Raw genomic sequence first — 17,733 nt, 5'->3', positions numbered from 1 at the left:
AGCTATCACAACAGTCTGTCTTCACCATTATAATTTCTGTTAATGTTCAATACAGGTATCTCAGTCCCTGTCCTAAACTGATGATCATTAAGCATGTAGTAGCATACCACATTGTATGAAAAGGTTAGGTGTATTTCTAGTTGAAATAATGGGACCAATTCAAGTTTCACAGACTGCTTTAATCTTGGCCACAAAGTGGTTTAGATACTAGTGGTACAGTGCAGCAGGAACCATTTCCACATGTTAAATCTAAGCAAGTCTGATGGCAAATTGTCACACCATTGCCTCCAGTGAGAACACAACTACTTTGTGCAGTCCAATAGCCATTTGAAGTTATTTGCAAGCATGTGTGTTATTTGGAATACACCTGACTACGTGTGCAAAGTAAGCAGTCAGGTGAAGGTTCCTTAAAAATTAAGACCTAGAAGATCACCACAATAATAAATATGCAAGTGGCTTCAAAAACTTGCTCTTGTCCTCAGTCTGCCCAAGAGTAAATACACGAACTGGTTCTGCAAACTGGGCTCTTTTGGAAAGTAATATTAGGCAAGACTGGGGGGGGGGGGGGGGGGGGAAGTGAACTTCATGGAGGAACTTGCCTTTGGGGGACTTCAAGATTACCGTTTACAGCATTAAGTCAGCAAGGATGTCTTGAGTAAGAAATAACATCTTCTGGAAAAAAAGAATTCTCACTGCTCTTAAACTGTTTTTCTTTCCACACTGCTAAGTATCTATTCACTATTTCATCCTTATACTAGCAATCTTATCTCTAGAGGGAAAAATACGGAACATCAGACAGCTCATAATAACTTCACCTAAGGTGCAGACAGATTACTACCTTGGTCGGACAGCCGCTGAAATACAGAGAGGCATTTAAGCTACTGAGAAGCTAGAAATAAGCAGCCATGTAACAAAAACTGCAAGCAAAACTGAGTGGATGCATGAAAGTTGATATTTAAAGTTTATTGAATATGTGACAGTATATACTTTGGTCCCAAATACAATAAATTGCATGTTGTTGTCTTCCATTCAAAGAACTCTTATTCCTTCTCCTGTCCACATCCTTTCAAATATGTAAAGTCTGTACCATTATATCTTTTTTGACACTTTAAATACTTTTTTTCTTTGTCCGTTCGCTTCACACTCTCAAGGTCTGCATTACTTTTCACAGAGATCCACTGCATGGCCTACAGAGGACAGCTCTGGAGCAGTCCCTGCAGAACAAAGTTTGGTGGCTGCTGAAGCCCCAACCTGCACATCCCATTTCTCTGGGACAGCCAGGGCCCCGCTTTGTGCTTCAGTGTGAAACAGAGGTCCAAGGCAGGCAGGTCCCCATGTATATAAATGCAGCCCGATAAGTATCTTGCTCTTTTCCCATCATTGTTAATTACCAAGTTATTTGTGTGTAAACAGAAGCTTTTGATTTCCTAATCAGCCTCCTGCCCGATTCATTCAGAGATGTCACACACCAGAGTTTGACAGCACAATTAGTCACCATGGAAGCTATTGTGATGTCACAAACACTGAATTGTGGCATCACTGAATGAATCTGGCAGGAGAAGGATGTTGGTTACAAAGGAGAAGGCTTCTGTTTACACAATACCTTGGTAATCAGCAATGATGGGAAAGAGAATATAGAAAAAGAGAGCCTGGTAGTTTAATGAGCATTGATAAAACTGAAAATTTTTTGTTAGAAGTGCGCATGTGGCGTATTAAGCTATGGAGATAAAGATTCTGTAATTTATACCTTAATTCACCTCGTCCTGTGAAAGCGTATCACAGACATATACAAACGAGCGTTTCGTGTTAATTTTTTCAAATATTTCTATATTAGAAGAGATACCCAATAAAATCATTAAATAATCAGGATATCGTATGATTTTTTTTTTTTTTTTTCCCCGAGTGCTATTCTGTGGAGCAGTGAATTTATCTGTGTTTAGCAGCATTGGTTTAGGGCACTACATCTCCAGCAAACTGTTTCCTTTTTTTATTTGTGAGGGTTCTGAATTACATTTTTCGACATAAAAAACCTCTGTTAGCCACAGATAGCATTCACAATTCCAATGCTGGTGATCGCAGCTTATGATTTGTCTTTCTCGATTTTCTAGAAAAAAATCCCCATGAAGTCTATCAACTAATACGCCAAATGCTCCACTTTCTAAAGCGTTATTGTATGCGATGTAGCATTATAGATAGCGTATCTGAGCAATACGCAGTTGCAAGCTGCACAGCATAACCCTGCAACTAATCAGTGCCACAAAATAACAGGAAAAGCAAGACTGAATAACATGAGATCCTTTCAGGTACTGTAATTAAACCAATTCACGGCGTTATTTAATTCCCCACAGTTTTTCCTCTTGCTGCCTTCTTGAAACTGTAACCATGACACCTTAATTTCAATCAGGTGGAGGAGCCGCTGCCTGGAGAGCAGATGCCACTGCTGGTCCAGAAATTGCCCATGGATTTGCGGGTGGTGCCACCATTTCTTCCCTGCCTGAAGTCAAGTTTAGCCAACCCCCTCCCCCACCTCAGCATGTCTAGCTTTCATAAGCATTACTGTAGGTATGCAAAGCTGAGTCTGTTCACCCAGGTCTCCCAGCTGGTGATGAGCTGAGCTGTTTCACAGGACCAGTGCTCTAAGGATCAAGCTTAATTTGCCTAAGCTGTTTATTTGCAATAGCTTCAGACACAGCAAGGTAGCAACAGAGCGCTAGCGTGAAGATTAGACAATTATTTTTCTGTTTTATAATAAAAAAACAGAGGATGGGAAATAAGGACTCAAAATGGCTTAAACGCTTAACACATCAAATTGGAACACACAAAAAGCATGTATGTGACTTCAGCTAATTGTACAAATAAAAGCAGTGGAAAGAAAATGTTCTGGCTGGAAGCACATTAATATGAATTACACATATTTTATGTTCCCAGGTAACCACGCCACCCCTTTGACCATTCCCTACCTAATCCTAGGTGAGGGTGATGCTCCACTAGAGTCCAGCTGTTATCATCCACACAATGACTTTTGTAAACGAGCAGCTGACAGAGGTCCCTGGCTGTCATGTCTGCTAGAATCTCGACCACTTTGCTTGTTCCATCTTCACTAAAGACTTTTACATCCTGCAACATAAAGGGTACACTTACAGATCAACAGCTCTGAACATAGGCAAACCACACAGCTACTGTAGAAAAGCATCCTCTTGGTGTGACGGTTCCAAGCACCTTGGCAGCCAGGACAAATGACATGGGTGATTCACTTTATAGCACTTTCTCTTGATGCCCCCTTGCCCTACTTCCCCTCCCCCCCTCCCCATCACCTCCCTGCACTAAACAAAGATTCAGCAGGGTTAATACGACCACATACACAGAAAAAGTAAGAGAGCGGGTTCTGTATAAAGCTGTGTAAGGTAAAGCAAACGTGAAACAACATCGAGAGAGTACTTCGGCAACAGTGGGCGAGAGAAACTGCATTCAGTCAAACACACACAATTTTCTTTGCGATCCCATCGGAGGCCTCTGAACATTTACAGAGGAGCAGGCCAAGACCCCGAAGATTAAAAATGGCTCTCTTGTTCCCCACGAACTTTTGATTGTTTTGCTCGGGGAAGTCCCGCTTGCAGTTTGCCGGCGGATCAATTAGCTAGCACAGTCCACACATTTCTCTCCCTGCCCCGACTTCTCTTTTGATCCTAGCTTGAAAGTAGTTTGAGAGCAAACGTGCATACACTGCACATCCTAAATATTAATGGAGATGAGAGAACAAGTCAGGAACCTTCTCCCCACCTCCTGAATTATACAGATGCTTTCCTCTTTGCATTGTTCTGCTGAAGCGAGAGACACTTGCCGCAAAATTATTTCTCCGGGCGAGCGTGCAGGTCCGAGATTTAAATCAACTCTGCGTTTAAAACGCTCTGCATCCTAGCGAGAGAAGGCGAATCTAACAAAAACCTGGAGGGTAATTTGATATGGAAAAATCTTACCTCAACGGCACGTAAAAGGCAGCAGTCAGAAGAACAAGATGGCATTTTAAATAGAGATTGCCTCTTGAGAGAGTTTGTTCTCTGCCTCCGCCGACCCTTTGTAGCCTACGCCTGGGCGCCCGGGGTGCCGGCGGTGTCCGCGGACGGCGGTATCGTACCTGTCACGTAGCCCCTGCTATGGGGACTGTTTCTGGGGAGGGAAACAACTCTGCCAGAGCTCCACTCAAAGGGTTACACGCAATCTTTGCGGTAGTGAATCAAACCACACTGTGTAGACCAATCCTAGCCCTCCCTCCGACTGATGTAATCATTTCCCACACACTATCAGACTTCCAAATTATTCCCGCCCCCCCCACCCCCCCAAAAAAAAGAAATTACAAAGGAAATTTGTTTTCATGACCACCCACGGGCGTCGGAGACCCCTCCTGCAGCCCCGAAGTTCAAAGGCGGGGGGAGCCGAAGCCCCGTCGGCGGAGGCACGCGTGCTGCCCCAGCGCCGGCGCCGAGCCTGCCCGCAGCCCGGCCTGGCAGCGGCTGATGTCATCTGCCTGCAACTTAAGCACTTGAACTTCTCCTCCCGCCGCTCCCCGCCGGGCTGGGCTGGACCCGGCCCCGGCCCCGCTCCGGGCCCCGGCGGCCGCGGGACGCGCTGGCCCCGGGCTGGGCGCTGCGGGCCGGGGGCGAGGGGGCGGCGGCAGCGCCTCCCTCCCCCCCGCTCCCCGGGCTACGCACGAATTCAAGCCCGGTGAGGGAGGAGTTAAAGCCTCATCTTGCCCAAGTGACTCAAACCCGCGCGTTCAGGAAACGGCTCCCTCTGACAGCAGGGATGAGCCAGCTCTTTCCGAAGTCGGCTCCGGAGAGCGGAGGGGAGCGGAGGGATGGGAGGGGGGAATCCCGGTTGCCGCGGCAGAGCGGGGGGGGTGTGTGTGTGCGTGTGTGTGTGATGCGCGCCGGACAAACCGCGCTCCCGCTAACACTCGGCCAACTCCAAGGCGCGCTCGCACACGCAGACATCGGTCGGGGGGGAGGGGGGGGGGAGGGCGTGTGATCCCGTGTTTCTGCCCCGTGGGCAACTCTCCCTTCCGTGACTAGCGCCCGAGGTCGCAGCGCGACTCAGCCGCGCGTTACCCCCTGCCGCCCTCCCTCCCGGCGTGCCGGCGCTCCGAAAAAACAGCGATCGACGAGACAGAAAGTTGCCGGTTTACTTGTTTTGGGTTGAACGGGGAAGGGATTCTTTCCCCCCTCCCCCCTCCTTCTTTCTTCTACTTTTTATCGCAATAGATGGGAAAGGAGCGACACAACCGCAGAGGTGGTGGTGAAAGCGCTCCTTTCTGCTTTCGGCTTACTCTCTGCACGTAATTCCACTTTCTGTATTGAAACTGAAGTATTTCGGATGGATTTCCTGCCGCAGGAACCAACTTGATGACATCACTCATTCATTCATTCCTCCGTCACCGAGGAGCACAGCCCTGCGCCCTCTGCCCCAGCCTTCCCCCGGGAGCCTACACCAGGCATATGGCGCCAGCGGAATCGCCACTTTTGCAACACCTGGAGCACAAAACCCCCTCTTTTCCTTCCCCACGGTTTTGCTGGGGACAAGGCAGCGATAGAGTACGGGCTGCACCTGATTCTTGTCACTGCCAAGTCCCAGAAGAGAGGGAAAGCTGATCTGCTGAAGGTGCCTCTCAAAGTCTGTGCAGGTGGAAAAAAGAGAGCACCGCAGGACAACCACCACACTTCTCCCTGCTCGCAAGCACCTGAAGACTTAACAGAGTATGGCCGCTGGAAGAAAGCTGCAGCTGTTTTCGACACGCATTCATGCTGTGCTCCCTTGGTATGAAGTGAAAGGGTCAGGGGTACGTGTCCCCCCCTCCCTGTCCCTGCCCATAGTTTGAGCCGATGGCAGCTCTCCTGGCGTGCAGCACCATCTCAAAGCGGGAACAGGATGCACAACAGCTCCTGTCCGGTGTGTGGCTCTGGTGTAGTGCCACATGGCCTCCTCCCGCGAGTCAGGCCCCCGCAGGCAGCACCCCACTATTCCCACACCACAGTGAGGGACTTCGGGACAGGGGTACATTCATTCACAGGGCCAGTCAGCCGAGGGGGTTTTCAACGATGCCTTTAAAGCCCCGGGACTGGAAGGCAGTGGGTGGACAGCGTGAGCGCAGAAATGAGCAAGTTAACTTCACCAACTATTTATAGTGCTGTGTTTGCTATCAAGGACAGCACAAGGCCGTGTATCACCACTGACATCACTGATATAAAAGACTGCATCAGGAGGGGATTCAATGGCCTGAGCTGAACCCTGCCCGAGAGGACAGGAGAGAGACAGAAGTGAGATGAAATCCTGTGCCTCTGCGGAGGCAAGGGTGAAACGGTCTCTAAGAGGCTTAGGCAAAAGGTAAGGGGATTTAATGCCCCACGCAATGCAGTGCTGCAGAGCATGACGTATAACCAAAAACACAAAACCAGCTTGATGACAAAAGCTTCAGCTCAAACTTTCTGACAGTTTCCCTGATGAAAGAGGCAGATAACAATAATATTCCTGTATCACAGAGAGGACTTTAAAGTCAAGAAAGTCAAATCCAACCTTCTCACATTTCTTTTTTTTTTTCTCCTTTTTTTTTTTTTTTTTCCAAGGAAGCATCTCCTACTTTAAGTTTTTAAGGGCTCCCTATCTACAAAGGAAAATGAAGCAGAATTCACTCTGAATAAAATACTCCAAACAGCCTGAAGATGGGTTCATAAAGTTAGTCTGATATTTTGCCCTGCATTCCTCCGAGAAATGCAGTGAAATGCAACAGCAGACTGCCTGCAACAGTGATTTACAAAAGGCCCTAATTACGTCAGCAGCACAAGGCACCTTCTATTCAAAATTAAGGTTAAGAATGCTAAGCCAACCAGAGCACTATATTGGCTGAACATTCAGTGCTTTACAGTGCAAAGGAGCAGATAACAGACTGCACCATTGTTCTGGGAAGAATCCTTCCCCCAAGCTTTTTTTTTTTTTCTTTTTCCTTTTTTGAAAGACAGAAAGACTTAAAAATTAAAAATTTAAAAGAACGTTAATATTCATCACTTCAGTGGTTTCATATAATGGGTTGCATATTTTGAGTACCCTCATGGCTGTTTCATCTTCCAGCCTCAGTTCCTCAACCTCACTGCAGTATTTTGTGTGCATCACGTAATGCAAACATTATTAGGAATGAGGACAAATCCTGCCCCCCCCCCCCCCCCCCCCTTGTGTCTCGGTCACATTGCTGCTTCTCCACTTCTCTATTTGTGCTATTTTTTTCCTTTTTCTGCAAAAGAAAACCTATGACTGTATACAATTATCATAAAAATTCACACTTTTAAATGACGTTATGCTGAAACTCTTCAGCAACAAACAGATCCAAATTTGCATTCTACAAACTGAAATGAATCATGGTGTAATTTGTATCAGTGCAAAACAACCTTTGTTATCCTGGAATATGATTCCAAACTAAGTATAAGGAGAGAGTACCTCGGACTGAAATCTAATAGATAAAAGGTTTCAGTACACTAGTTCACCAAGAGTTTCCCTTTATAAGAGATGAAGATCAGAGACATCACAGAAAGCCATTAAAATACACTGAAGAGTCGTTACCAAGAGCTGTAAAAACTGAAAATCAGTCCAGCAAATTTTGACTTTCACCCTCTGATTTCACTCATCGAGATTATTCAGACACGAGAACCGTACCATCAGTGATGTAAATAGAAAGAAAACTGAATTGAAATGCATGTACCTTGTGCAAGCAGAAGGAGTGATTTATTGCAGAAGGCACCTATGCACCAGGCAGGTACTTGCTGTTTTCACTGGGACCCTGTTTTGATCATTTTTCCGAAAGCTTTCTATACTCAAAGCTCATGGGCTCACAAGAGCAGAATCAGTGTCCCTGGAGGACTCAAAGATACTGAAGACTCAAGCTCTGCATGCAGGTTACCCTTGAACTGCTATTTGCCTAGCTGAAGAGGTAACAAAAAAAGGAAGGGTTTGCTTCCTAAAGTTGCAAACCTTTGATAAAGAAAAGCCTCTAAGCATGGTCTGTGCACACCTGACAGGCAAGCAACTCCCTCAACAACATCTACACACTGGAGCACCTGCCAGTCCCCCCTTACTTACCCAGAAGCATTAAGGCAGCATTATAAGACATGGGAATTTCAAGTGCTGCAATGAAATAAATATATAGGTCAACCCGACAGCTCTTTTTGCCTCCTCTGTTGCACAGCTCGTGCAGGAAAAAAGCTCTTCAAACAGCAGCAGTAGCAGCAATACATTGCAGATAGGATCACTTATATACAAGGCATCAGACAATACTTCCTTATAAGAGAAAAACAACTGTGAGTTATTTGATCATTGCATTTTTTTCCTACATATAAACATAAAACCCTAGGAAATGCTGAGGTTAAGGTTCTCATAGCAACATTAACTCTGTCCTCTGGCATATACTATATTTAGGTACACATTTGAAAGCCTACGAACAACAAAGGAGAACAACTGTAAGATCAAAATCTTACTCTTTGACTTTCATATTCAGAACAGCAACCTTAAAAAAAAAAAAAAAAAGACTTAAGTTGACCATGTTACAAAACCCTGATTCTGCCCCTCTCTGCTGGGCTACTGAATTTTAAACTCATTTCCAAGAGTCAGAGGAGTAACTTGACTCAAAGGGAAATCACAGTATCATCAAATGTTCAGTGGTGAAGTCATGAACTCCGTGAGGGTCATACCAGCGAGACAGGTTTTGGGAATCACAGCACCACGGGCAGAGAAGGACAGGACAGAATCAAGTCAGCATCTGTATTTGGAGGGTTAGCGTTTCCAAACCCATCACGTACGAACGCCCAGGTCCACGTTCACCCCAGGTAATTTTAGAGAGTTAAATTCCATCTGAAGCTAAGGGAGAGAGATGGGATAACTTTAGATCTAAAGCACATGCCAAAGGCATTTGTGTGTCTCTGCGAGCTGCAGAGGGAATCTAAGCTCCTGACTCTGGACTTCAGCTGGATGCCGTAAGCTATATTGGCTGAATTCAGGCCGTGGTGACTAATCAAGCAAACACGTCTCTCTGCGCTACTGGCATAATTACACACTGCAACTGTTGACACTTGAGCTTAAAAAAAAAAATAAATAAGCAAAGTGTGTGATGTTGCATATGCCCAAACCACATTTGAAAAAACACATACGAGTACATTTGGGGTACTATTAAAGTTTAAAACTCAAATATTGTAAAAACAAGCCGAAGCTTTTCCTCCTCTCTTTCAAAACTACATGTGAAAATGGCTATTTGTTATGAAGACACTAGAGGTAGTCTATACTCACTATCTGTTTGTCTTCTCAAAACTTGAAGTACTGATGCCTCTCTGTAGGCTTAGGATTGTACAGCAGCTGCATTGAAGCTTCTTCAAAAAACCTCATCTGTTTACTTACAAAGGTGTGAACTGTGTAATGTACTTTTAAGAAAAGACTGTACAGAGAATGTTTTCAAGTCATCATCATTGCCTGCGTGAACAAAAGATTTATTCCAACATGTGCTCACATACTTAGAGGCTGAAGATTTGGAAACTGTAAGTTGCTACCCTATAATTTCCATATCTTACAAATAAATAGTAGAATGCATTTTAAGTGATACATGCCTACATACAGACAACACACTGATTTTGTGACAGTATCCCCAAAAGCTGTTTCACTCTTTCCAACTTTGGTTTAATGCTCATGTTCAGATAAATCATTTGACATTCATGTCTTCCCGCTTGATTCCTTGCTTGCCTCTAATTTTTAGGTAAAAGAAAGGAGAAAGACTAATTTACAATCCTCTTAAGATTTTTTAACAACAGGCCTTTATTAATTTTGCTGAAGCTTCTGGGTATTTGCAGGATGCTGGAAGAGAAAGCTTGGGAAGCAGTCTGGATAGGCTTTGACACAGTACCAGTCCACACCAGTGGGAAGGCAGCCCAGCAACAGCCAGCTCGCCCAGTCCCGAATCTGGGGGTCCAGACTCTTCCTGTGCTTACTGCACTGACAGCTTACATCATCTTCTTTGCCTTCATCCTCCCCCACCCAGCATTTAGCATTAATTTTGATTGTAAGTCTGTAAATGAGCTCCCTTCTCTCCACACAGCTCCTCCCAACAGCAATTGCTTTTCATGCAAAAATCCTTTCTAGTTTCAAGATCCTTTATGTATGGAAAAAAAGATAGTTACAGGCACTGTTACACTCCTTTCATTATGTAATGAAAGACATTAAGTGGTGTTGCTGGCATTAACCTTTATCTTTCATATATTTTATTGTGCAATTTATCCCTAGATAGTTTGCAATCTTCCTCAGCTATGCTTACAGAATGCATTATTTATTGTCTGAATTTGCTCCAGGGGAAAGGTTTAGTAGAAGAACTCTTGCAAATACAATTTAAGTCTCTAACAACTCTAGAAAGGGTAATACAAAGAAAAACCATAACAATTTCTTGATTAAAATTCTTAAGTAACCAAGCTAGTTACTGAGAATTTTAAATTGTTTTGCCATTATAAATTACTCTGCAGAAAAGGAATTATTACCACATCTTCCTTGCTGTACAGGCTTTCAACCACAAGAACCACATTAATTTGAAGTTTGGCCGACAGTGCAACAAGGCTCCAGGGAACAGCTTCCCATAGGATTTAGAAAAATGGTGCAGGTCCTGAAGATGGACGAGTCCTTCTTTCCCAGTAGGACACTGCAACAACTGCAGCTAAGATACTTGCCATCTGAGTGCCCAGGCCACCCTATGAGCCAGAAAGCCATTTCAGCATAGGGTCTGGCAATGTACAATTGGCTTCTCGCTCTGATTTACTATTGTCCAGCTACAACTTCTACATGAGTAGTCCACAAAATTCCCCTTCTCTTACATGCTTTTCTGAGGGGAAAGGAACAGAGAGGTTACGGAGCAGCAAATAGGAATGCCATTAAGGGTTGTATACGTAGTTAAGACTCGGCTCCAGCCCTCCATTTGCATGCAACAGTCCAGCTGCGTATTATTAGGAAGGGGATCAGAGACCACTTTCAAAGGTGCCTTTGGAAACTGAGGATTAGGAATTGAAGACATGTGCATTTTTAATGCATGGGAAAAGCCTTTGGGGCAGTGACTGTCTCTTATCTGATATAATGGGACATTGGGATTTTTGACTGTGGTTGATATAATAACAGAAATAAAATAAAACAACAAGCCCAGCAATCAGGGACAATGCCAAATAAGCTGTATTTGGAATGTCCAGACATGACAAGACAAACACATTATTTTAAGAACCGGTAGTTATGAAATTTGTCTTGAACAACTGCAATCCAATTTACCTAGTCTGGTAGCAAAGGAATCTAAGCAAGCATAAGACTCAAAACTGGACAGAAATTACAAACTTAGAATTCAATACAAAGGAAGACAGAGATAGACTCTCCTCCTGCTCTTATTTCTTCCTCCCTCCTCCCAAAAAAAGTAATCACAAGGAGTGAAAAAAACAAAGACTTAAGGACTTGTGAGTTTGTTCCCTGGTGCTTGCAAGTACAGAGTTCCTAAGGTATTCTCTACAGAGAGCCCAAAGGCTAAAATAAATTTAAAAAATTAATGAAAACAGGTTCTTAGCTGAAGCCCCAGCTCCTGGATCTGACAAATCTTGACAGAATTGACAACTGCAGGATTATAAATTTTCACGACATGCATAGAGGTGCACTAGATTAAAAAAAAAAATCAAAAAACCAAAATCAATTATCAGTCTTTACAAGAGTCCCTTTATTCCCCTCCACATCCCAATAAACCAACAATGACAACCCAGACCAGGCAGTTATGCCAGAGCTCCCGGGAGAGAAAGGGGAGCTGGAAACTAAAACAAAACATTCAACTTTTAAGGAAAAGCTATACAAACTTAATACACATAGCTTGATCAGAGAAGAATCAAGTATGGTATATCAGATAGATACACAATACAGGGCTACAACCAACCAAAGTGGGAAAATATGAAGATGAGAGCAACTTAGGGCAGTGAAAAAGGTAATGGTAACTAATGGAAAAAAAAGCAAAACATGGAGAAAGACAACTAACTAACACTGGCTATAACCTCCAGGCACTCAAGGGAGGATGACCATCTAATGATGGGAACTTGAAGTACAAATACACTATGAAACTCACAGCCTAATGGCCCCTGTATGCTGAAATCCCAAAAGTTAAAGCACACCTTCGAAATATAAATTTACCGCACTTTGATAGCATCAGTTGCAACCCACAATAGGTTTTCCCAGTAGGCCTGAGTTCATACTCCTCTGACAATAAAAGAGGGGTGCTTTATAACAAGTGGGTGACATGACAGGCTTAACTACAGCAGCATGGCAAAGCATCCTTAATGTCCAGCCATCAGCTGCCTCCTCGCTGTACAGTATTCAGCAATATTCCTTAACTTTCCGTCTCCCAAGCTACCGGCTCTGGAAGCTGGCGATTTCAAGCAGCGAGTATCAGCTAATTGTTGCTGCCTGCAACGTTCAGGATGTTTTATGGGTCAGTTTGTCACACGCACACAATAAATGCTTTTAACAGAGCTGCTCGCATTGGAAGAGTACTTCTGCGCAACTGTGCACACATCAATTGTGTGGCCAGAATTAACCCCCTGCAGATCTTTGCCCAGGAAAAGTTATGTCAATGGGAGAAGAGGGCTCACATTATCTTCTCCCCAAACCATGTACAATTCTCATTTTCAGCAATTGCTTTAATAGAAAACTGCTCTGCTGTTTAATTTTTCATAAATTTAGGTATCAGAGGAAAACAATGGTTTTCTTCAAATACAAGAAGAATGATGTATCAAAAGTTTCCACGGCTGACGCAAAATCTATGTCATCATGACTAAGCTGGATATTCTCTCTAGCCCCACGTAAACCTCACTCTCTTCCAACCTGCTAAGAATTGCCCATTTTCAGTAGGAAAAAAGTGAGAAAAATATTGGCAAGAACCCGAAGACAAACATACAAAAGAGTTATTAGTATACAGCGTCTAACCAACCCAGCCCAAAACACCTAGTGCAGAGATCCAAGTTACCAAGAAATTTTTTACATCTCTCACTGCTCTATTTACTGCTGCACCCATCCATCCGTGCATGCTACAGCAGGGCCAACTCATGAGTTTTAAGTTAGAAGCACTTGCTGTGGAGTTATCTATTTCCCAGTTCTCTCTCCAGGGCTTGCTCAAGACCATTTTTTACACACCCCTTCCTCCTAGGAGGGGCATCACAAACAAAAAAACAAACACAAAAAAACCCACACAACCCAACCCTTTGCTTAGCTTACAGGGACAAATTCCCTGCTGCCATGGTTACCACTCCAACTTCTCTTGTGGAACTAGAAATAAAAAAAAAAAAACCACCATCACCAACTTCCCTGAGAACACTGAGAACAGACGGCTATATAATGTTAGCTTTCCCTCCCTCCCCTCACTCATCATTGTTAGCCACTAAATCAGCTACATCTGGCATATTTAATTTGGACTAAATAAAATGTCACTAATTAAAAAGATGCCGAACAAGCAATCCATGACATTATAGAAACAGAGAGCTTAGTATCTGAACACAGCCTATTAGGAACTGAAAGGATTCAACTAGTTTTTACCAAAAGCTGAGAAACAAAGGCAACTAAATGGTCGTCTATACAATCTTTCTCACTACAATGTCCTCTGGAAGCTCTCCCCTATCATCTAGGTGTACCGAGGTTTCCAAGCAGTAATTCCTGGAGCAGCAGTGGCTCAAAAGTGAAGTAGTTAGCTAGCTCATTATAGATGGTATTATTCAGCTAGAAGTCTGCAGACTTCATTCCAACTTTTAAAAAGGTTACTTTGCTAAAGCTACAATGAATAAGATGTTCATCAGACATGCACACGAGTTGCTTTAAAGGACCTGTGGCCACATAACTGTCTCTGAACAGTAACAGGCTCTTCTCTCTCATGTTCTCCTCACTGCTTTCAGCAGCCTCATTTGAAATATCACATAATACTTCATCTTTCCTCTCTTGCAACTCCTCTCCTTAGACCATTCCTGAAGACTAACACGTCAGCACTCTGCATCTCCCATCTCAGGTCACAGTACAGAGATCTAAGTATTGCTCTGTACTGCTCACCAACGCAGCTACCTGCTTGAAAGCAGCTCCTCTTACCCTGACAGCAATGCACCCTCCCCCCCTCAGCGATTCACATCATACTCCCAGACCAGGCTTTCACCTTTGTGGATACATCATTATCAGTATTCCACTGTCACTTCTCTAACAGATTTCAGTGCAAAGCTTCACTGAATCATATAAACCTGTTTTCACAGTCCTTAAATGTTTTCCATATATTTTTTTTTTTCCAACTGGTAATCTTTCATTCTAAAGCTGTACTATCCCTAATGATTAGTTGAATAAGCATTTGAGTGATTTCATTTTTAGTGCCTCCAAGGCTGAGGATTTCCCATGAGAACAGATCATCTTCTAACTGCTCTTGTCTCTTCTCAGCATTTATAAATCAGATGACTGGCTCCTTTATTTTTGCTGAGGCATGAAGTAGAACAGATATTTAGGTATACTTTGATTGCCATTGCTTAATTTCAGTATTGTTAACAGTCAAATAAGATTCAAACATTCAACACAGAAATCCTCTCATAAAGTAAATTTTAACAGATTTCTTACAATATGTTCAAATAGATTATGTTGATAATGCCAGCACAGACTAGGCAAGTAAACAGATTACTCTTCTTAGAACTCAGTAGTTATGAGTTAACAGTAAGCTTTATCCTCATAATTCCAAACTTAATATTAAGAGGTAACACAGAGATGATATACTGCAAAATAATCATGCCTTTAACTTTTTATTTCCCTTGTAAAAGTTTGAGAATGATCACAGGATCACAAAAGGGTTGATGGTGGAAGGGACCTCTGAAGGTCATCTGGTCCATCGCCATTGCTCAAGCAGGGTCACCTAAAGCCTGTTGCCTGGACAACATTCAGACAGCTTTGGAATATCTCCAAGAATGGAGATTTCACAACCTCACTGGGCAACCTGTGCCATTGCTTGGTCACACTCATAGTTAGGAGTGTTACCTAATGTTCAGAGAGTACCTCCTGTATTTCAGTTTGTGCCTGTTGCTCTGTCCTCTTTGCACCCTCCTTTCAGGTATTTATACACATTCATAAGATGTCCCCAAGCTTTGTCTCCTCTAGGCTAAAGAGGCCCAGCTCTCTCAACCCTTTCTCATAGGAGAGATGCTCCAGTCCCTTAATCATCTCCATGGCCCTTTGTTGGACTCTCTCTGCTATGTCCATGTCTCTCTTGTACAGGAGAGCCGAGAACTGGACCCAGCACTCCAGGTGTAGCCTGAATAAAGGCAAAGAATCACGTCCCTGGACCTGCTGGCAATGCTCTGCCTATGGCAGCCCAGGATATCATCAGCTTTTTTTGCATCAAGGGCATAATACTGGTTCACGTTCAACCTGGTGTTCACTAGGACCTCCAAGGTCTTCTTCTGCCAAGCTGCTTTCCAGCTGGGTGGTCTCCAGCATGTACTGGTGCCTGGGGGTTGTTCCTCCCCAGTGCAGGACTTTGCATTGGCGCTTATTAAACTTCGTGAGGTTTCTGGCAGTCTGTTTCTCTAGCCTGTAATCTCTTATACAAATAGTGCAGAGTTACATAAATACCACGATATTAACTAAAAGCATAAAAAAATCTAGTGAAGTTTGATCATAGTTTAGGAACTCCAAATGGGTCTTTTGCTACGATCTTTCATCAGTATTTTCCCAAGCCATGCCACAGTGCTTCGAAGTTCCCTTTAAGTTAAATCTTTCAGAAACACTTCAAGTCCATTTGTCAAAGGCTGATGAATTTAACTGTGTAAGTCTAAATATGAGGTAGTGTGCTGAAACCAATGTCACAATTTAAAAAATGCTTCCTGATATAGAACTAGATAACATAATGCTAGGGATTTGATGCCAAAGCTTGCATGAAAGAAAATGCTACTTCTTCATTCAGCATCTGCTTCAGATTATTTTACATGGAAGTCACTGCTGCTCTGAAGCTGTCAAGGCACAGTCAGCTTCCAATTAAGCTATTTTATCTTTGAACTTGATTGGAAGCAAAGCTTTCTCCTCCCTATAAGCATCCTCCTAAAAGTAGGTAATCTGAGATAATTTCCAAATGTATTTATTCTGTATTGTCCACCCAGTTAAGCATCTTGTACAAATGCAATCAAAAACCCTTCTCCCTAATTGAAAAGTTTATGCAACAATTTTCAGGACGCTTCCATTAAACATTTAAAATAATTAGCTGTATTAGAAAGACATTTACATTCAAATAACTCACATACCTAGTTACTTTGTTTAGCATAGGCAAATGAATATGAAAAAGATCCCCCCAGAGGAAAAGACCAAATAATTGGGTGAATCTTTTCTTTAAGACAACAGGCACTCCCTAGAAACCAGTTCAGTATGTTATTAAACAGAAAATCTTTTAACAGTGGCCTTCTACTGTAGCTGATTGTGGAGAAATCGACCACTTCCAAGAATCAGAAAGGCAATGACACGGGAGTTGACTATTACAGATAACACATAGCAGTCATTACCTTCAAGAATTCTCCCTTCTTACCCTTCCCCCTCTCCCTAAATTATTGGCAACAAGTTAAAGAAATCCACCATGCAAAGATACCAGTAACTTTATTTTCATCCTGGCACAAATGACAATTTTTAAAAGGATTTTGATGGCTCTGTATTTACATCATGGATCTTCAAGAATTATGCTGAGAAAAATCTAGGTCATTGAAGCCTTCTTAAACTGAACCACAGAGAAGCTGAAAGAGAATGCAAAGGCACTGATGTCAGGTTTATTTTGCCTTTTCACAAGCTCATTTTTTTTCCAGATTGACTGGCAGAAGGTAGATCAACCTTTGGACATCTTTCTTATTCTGAAGTTTCTATTTCCATGAGTGAGTTAATTCCATTCCCATCCAAAATAAAACATTTTAAAAAAAATGTTGTGCACTTGGCAAACAGACCCAGCTATATAAGAACAACTTTAAGGAGGCTAGGCTTAAAGGGCAAAAGTACAACTTAGATCAACATCTAACAGAGGACATGTAAACATCTCAATGTAGGATCCTGAGCAACATAATAATTTAATAGTCTCTTCTAGACAAAACTTTACACAATAAATAAATATATATGAATGTAAACAGTGTTATTCTATCCCCCCCCCCTTCATTTTAGTATGAACCTGAATACTAAGATCCACTAGCTTTAGACTATATGTATACTGCAGTCTTTCATTTATCTGAACTAGTAACATACATGCAGATTTCATTCTATAGATTTCAAACTACCAACACTTGCTTCTTTCATTCAATCACCATATAGAATTTCTTAGGTTAAATACATAGCACATAGTTTACACTTCAAAACTAATTTATTTTGAAGTAAAAAGTGTCCATTTAAAACCTACTGCATCAATAATTATAACTGTCAATAATAATTATTATTAGCTATTAATTATTACTGCATTTCTAACTGCGTACAACACAAATCTGACAAACTCAGCAAATGTCACTCTTTATTCAATCACATAGATGCAATTCTACATGAGAAAAACTTTATTGCCTTTTCCAGCTTCAGAAGGTTGTGTCATCGGATGGTGGCTTAGCATAACCACCATAAGGTTTCTTATTGGAGAAAAATCTATCTTGCCTTTTGTACAGTGTAGAAAAGTGTCAC

The 17,733-nt window shown here is 42.6% G+C and overlaps 1 protein-coding gene across 3 annotated transcripts in view; it reads right to left on the bottom strand.

The window, feature by feature from the left end:
- GRB10 (growth factor receptor bound protein 10) overlaps positions 1-17,733 on the bottom strand; it is a 147,430-nt gene that overhangs the window by 23,847 nt on the left and 105,850 nt on the right. For all 3 annotated transcript variants that reach the window (XM_074899464.1, XM_074899465.1, XM_074899466.1), the window contains one exon: positions 2,961-3,117. In XM_074899464.1, coding sequence (XP_074755565.1) covers positions 2,961-3,117 — 157 coding nt within the window. The remainder of the gene's footprint in view (positions 1-2,960; positions 3,118-17,733) is intronic.

Source organism: Athene noctua, chromosome 2 (assembly GCF_965140245.1).
Source record: "Athene noctua chromosome 2, bAthNoc1.hap1.1, whole genome shotgun sequence".
NCBI classification, from domain to species: Eukaryota; Metazoa; Chordata; class Aves; order Strigiformes; family Strigidae; genus Athene; species Athene noctua.
The sequence above is the reverse complement of the archived record's forward strand: the minus strand, read 5'-3'. Positions and strand labels throughout refer to the sequence as shown.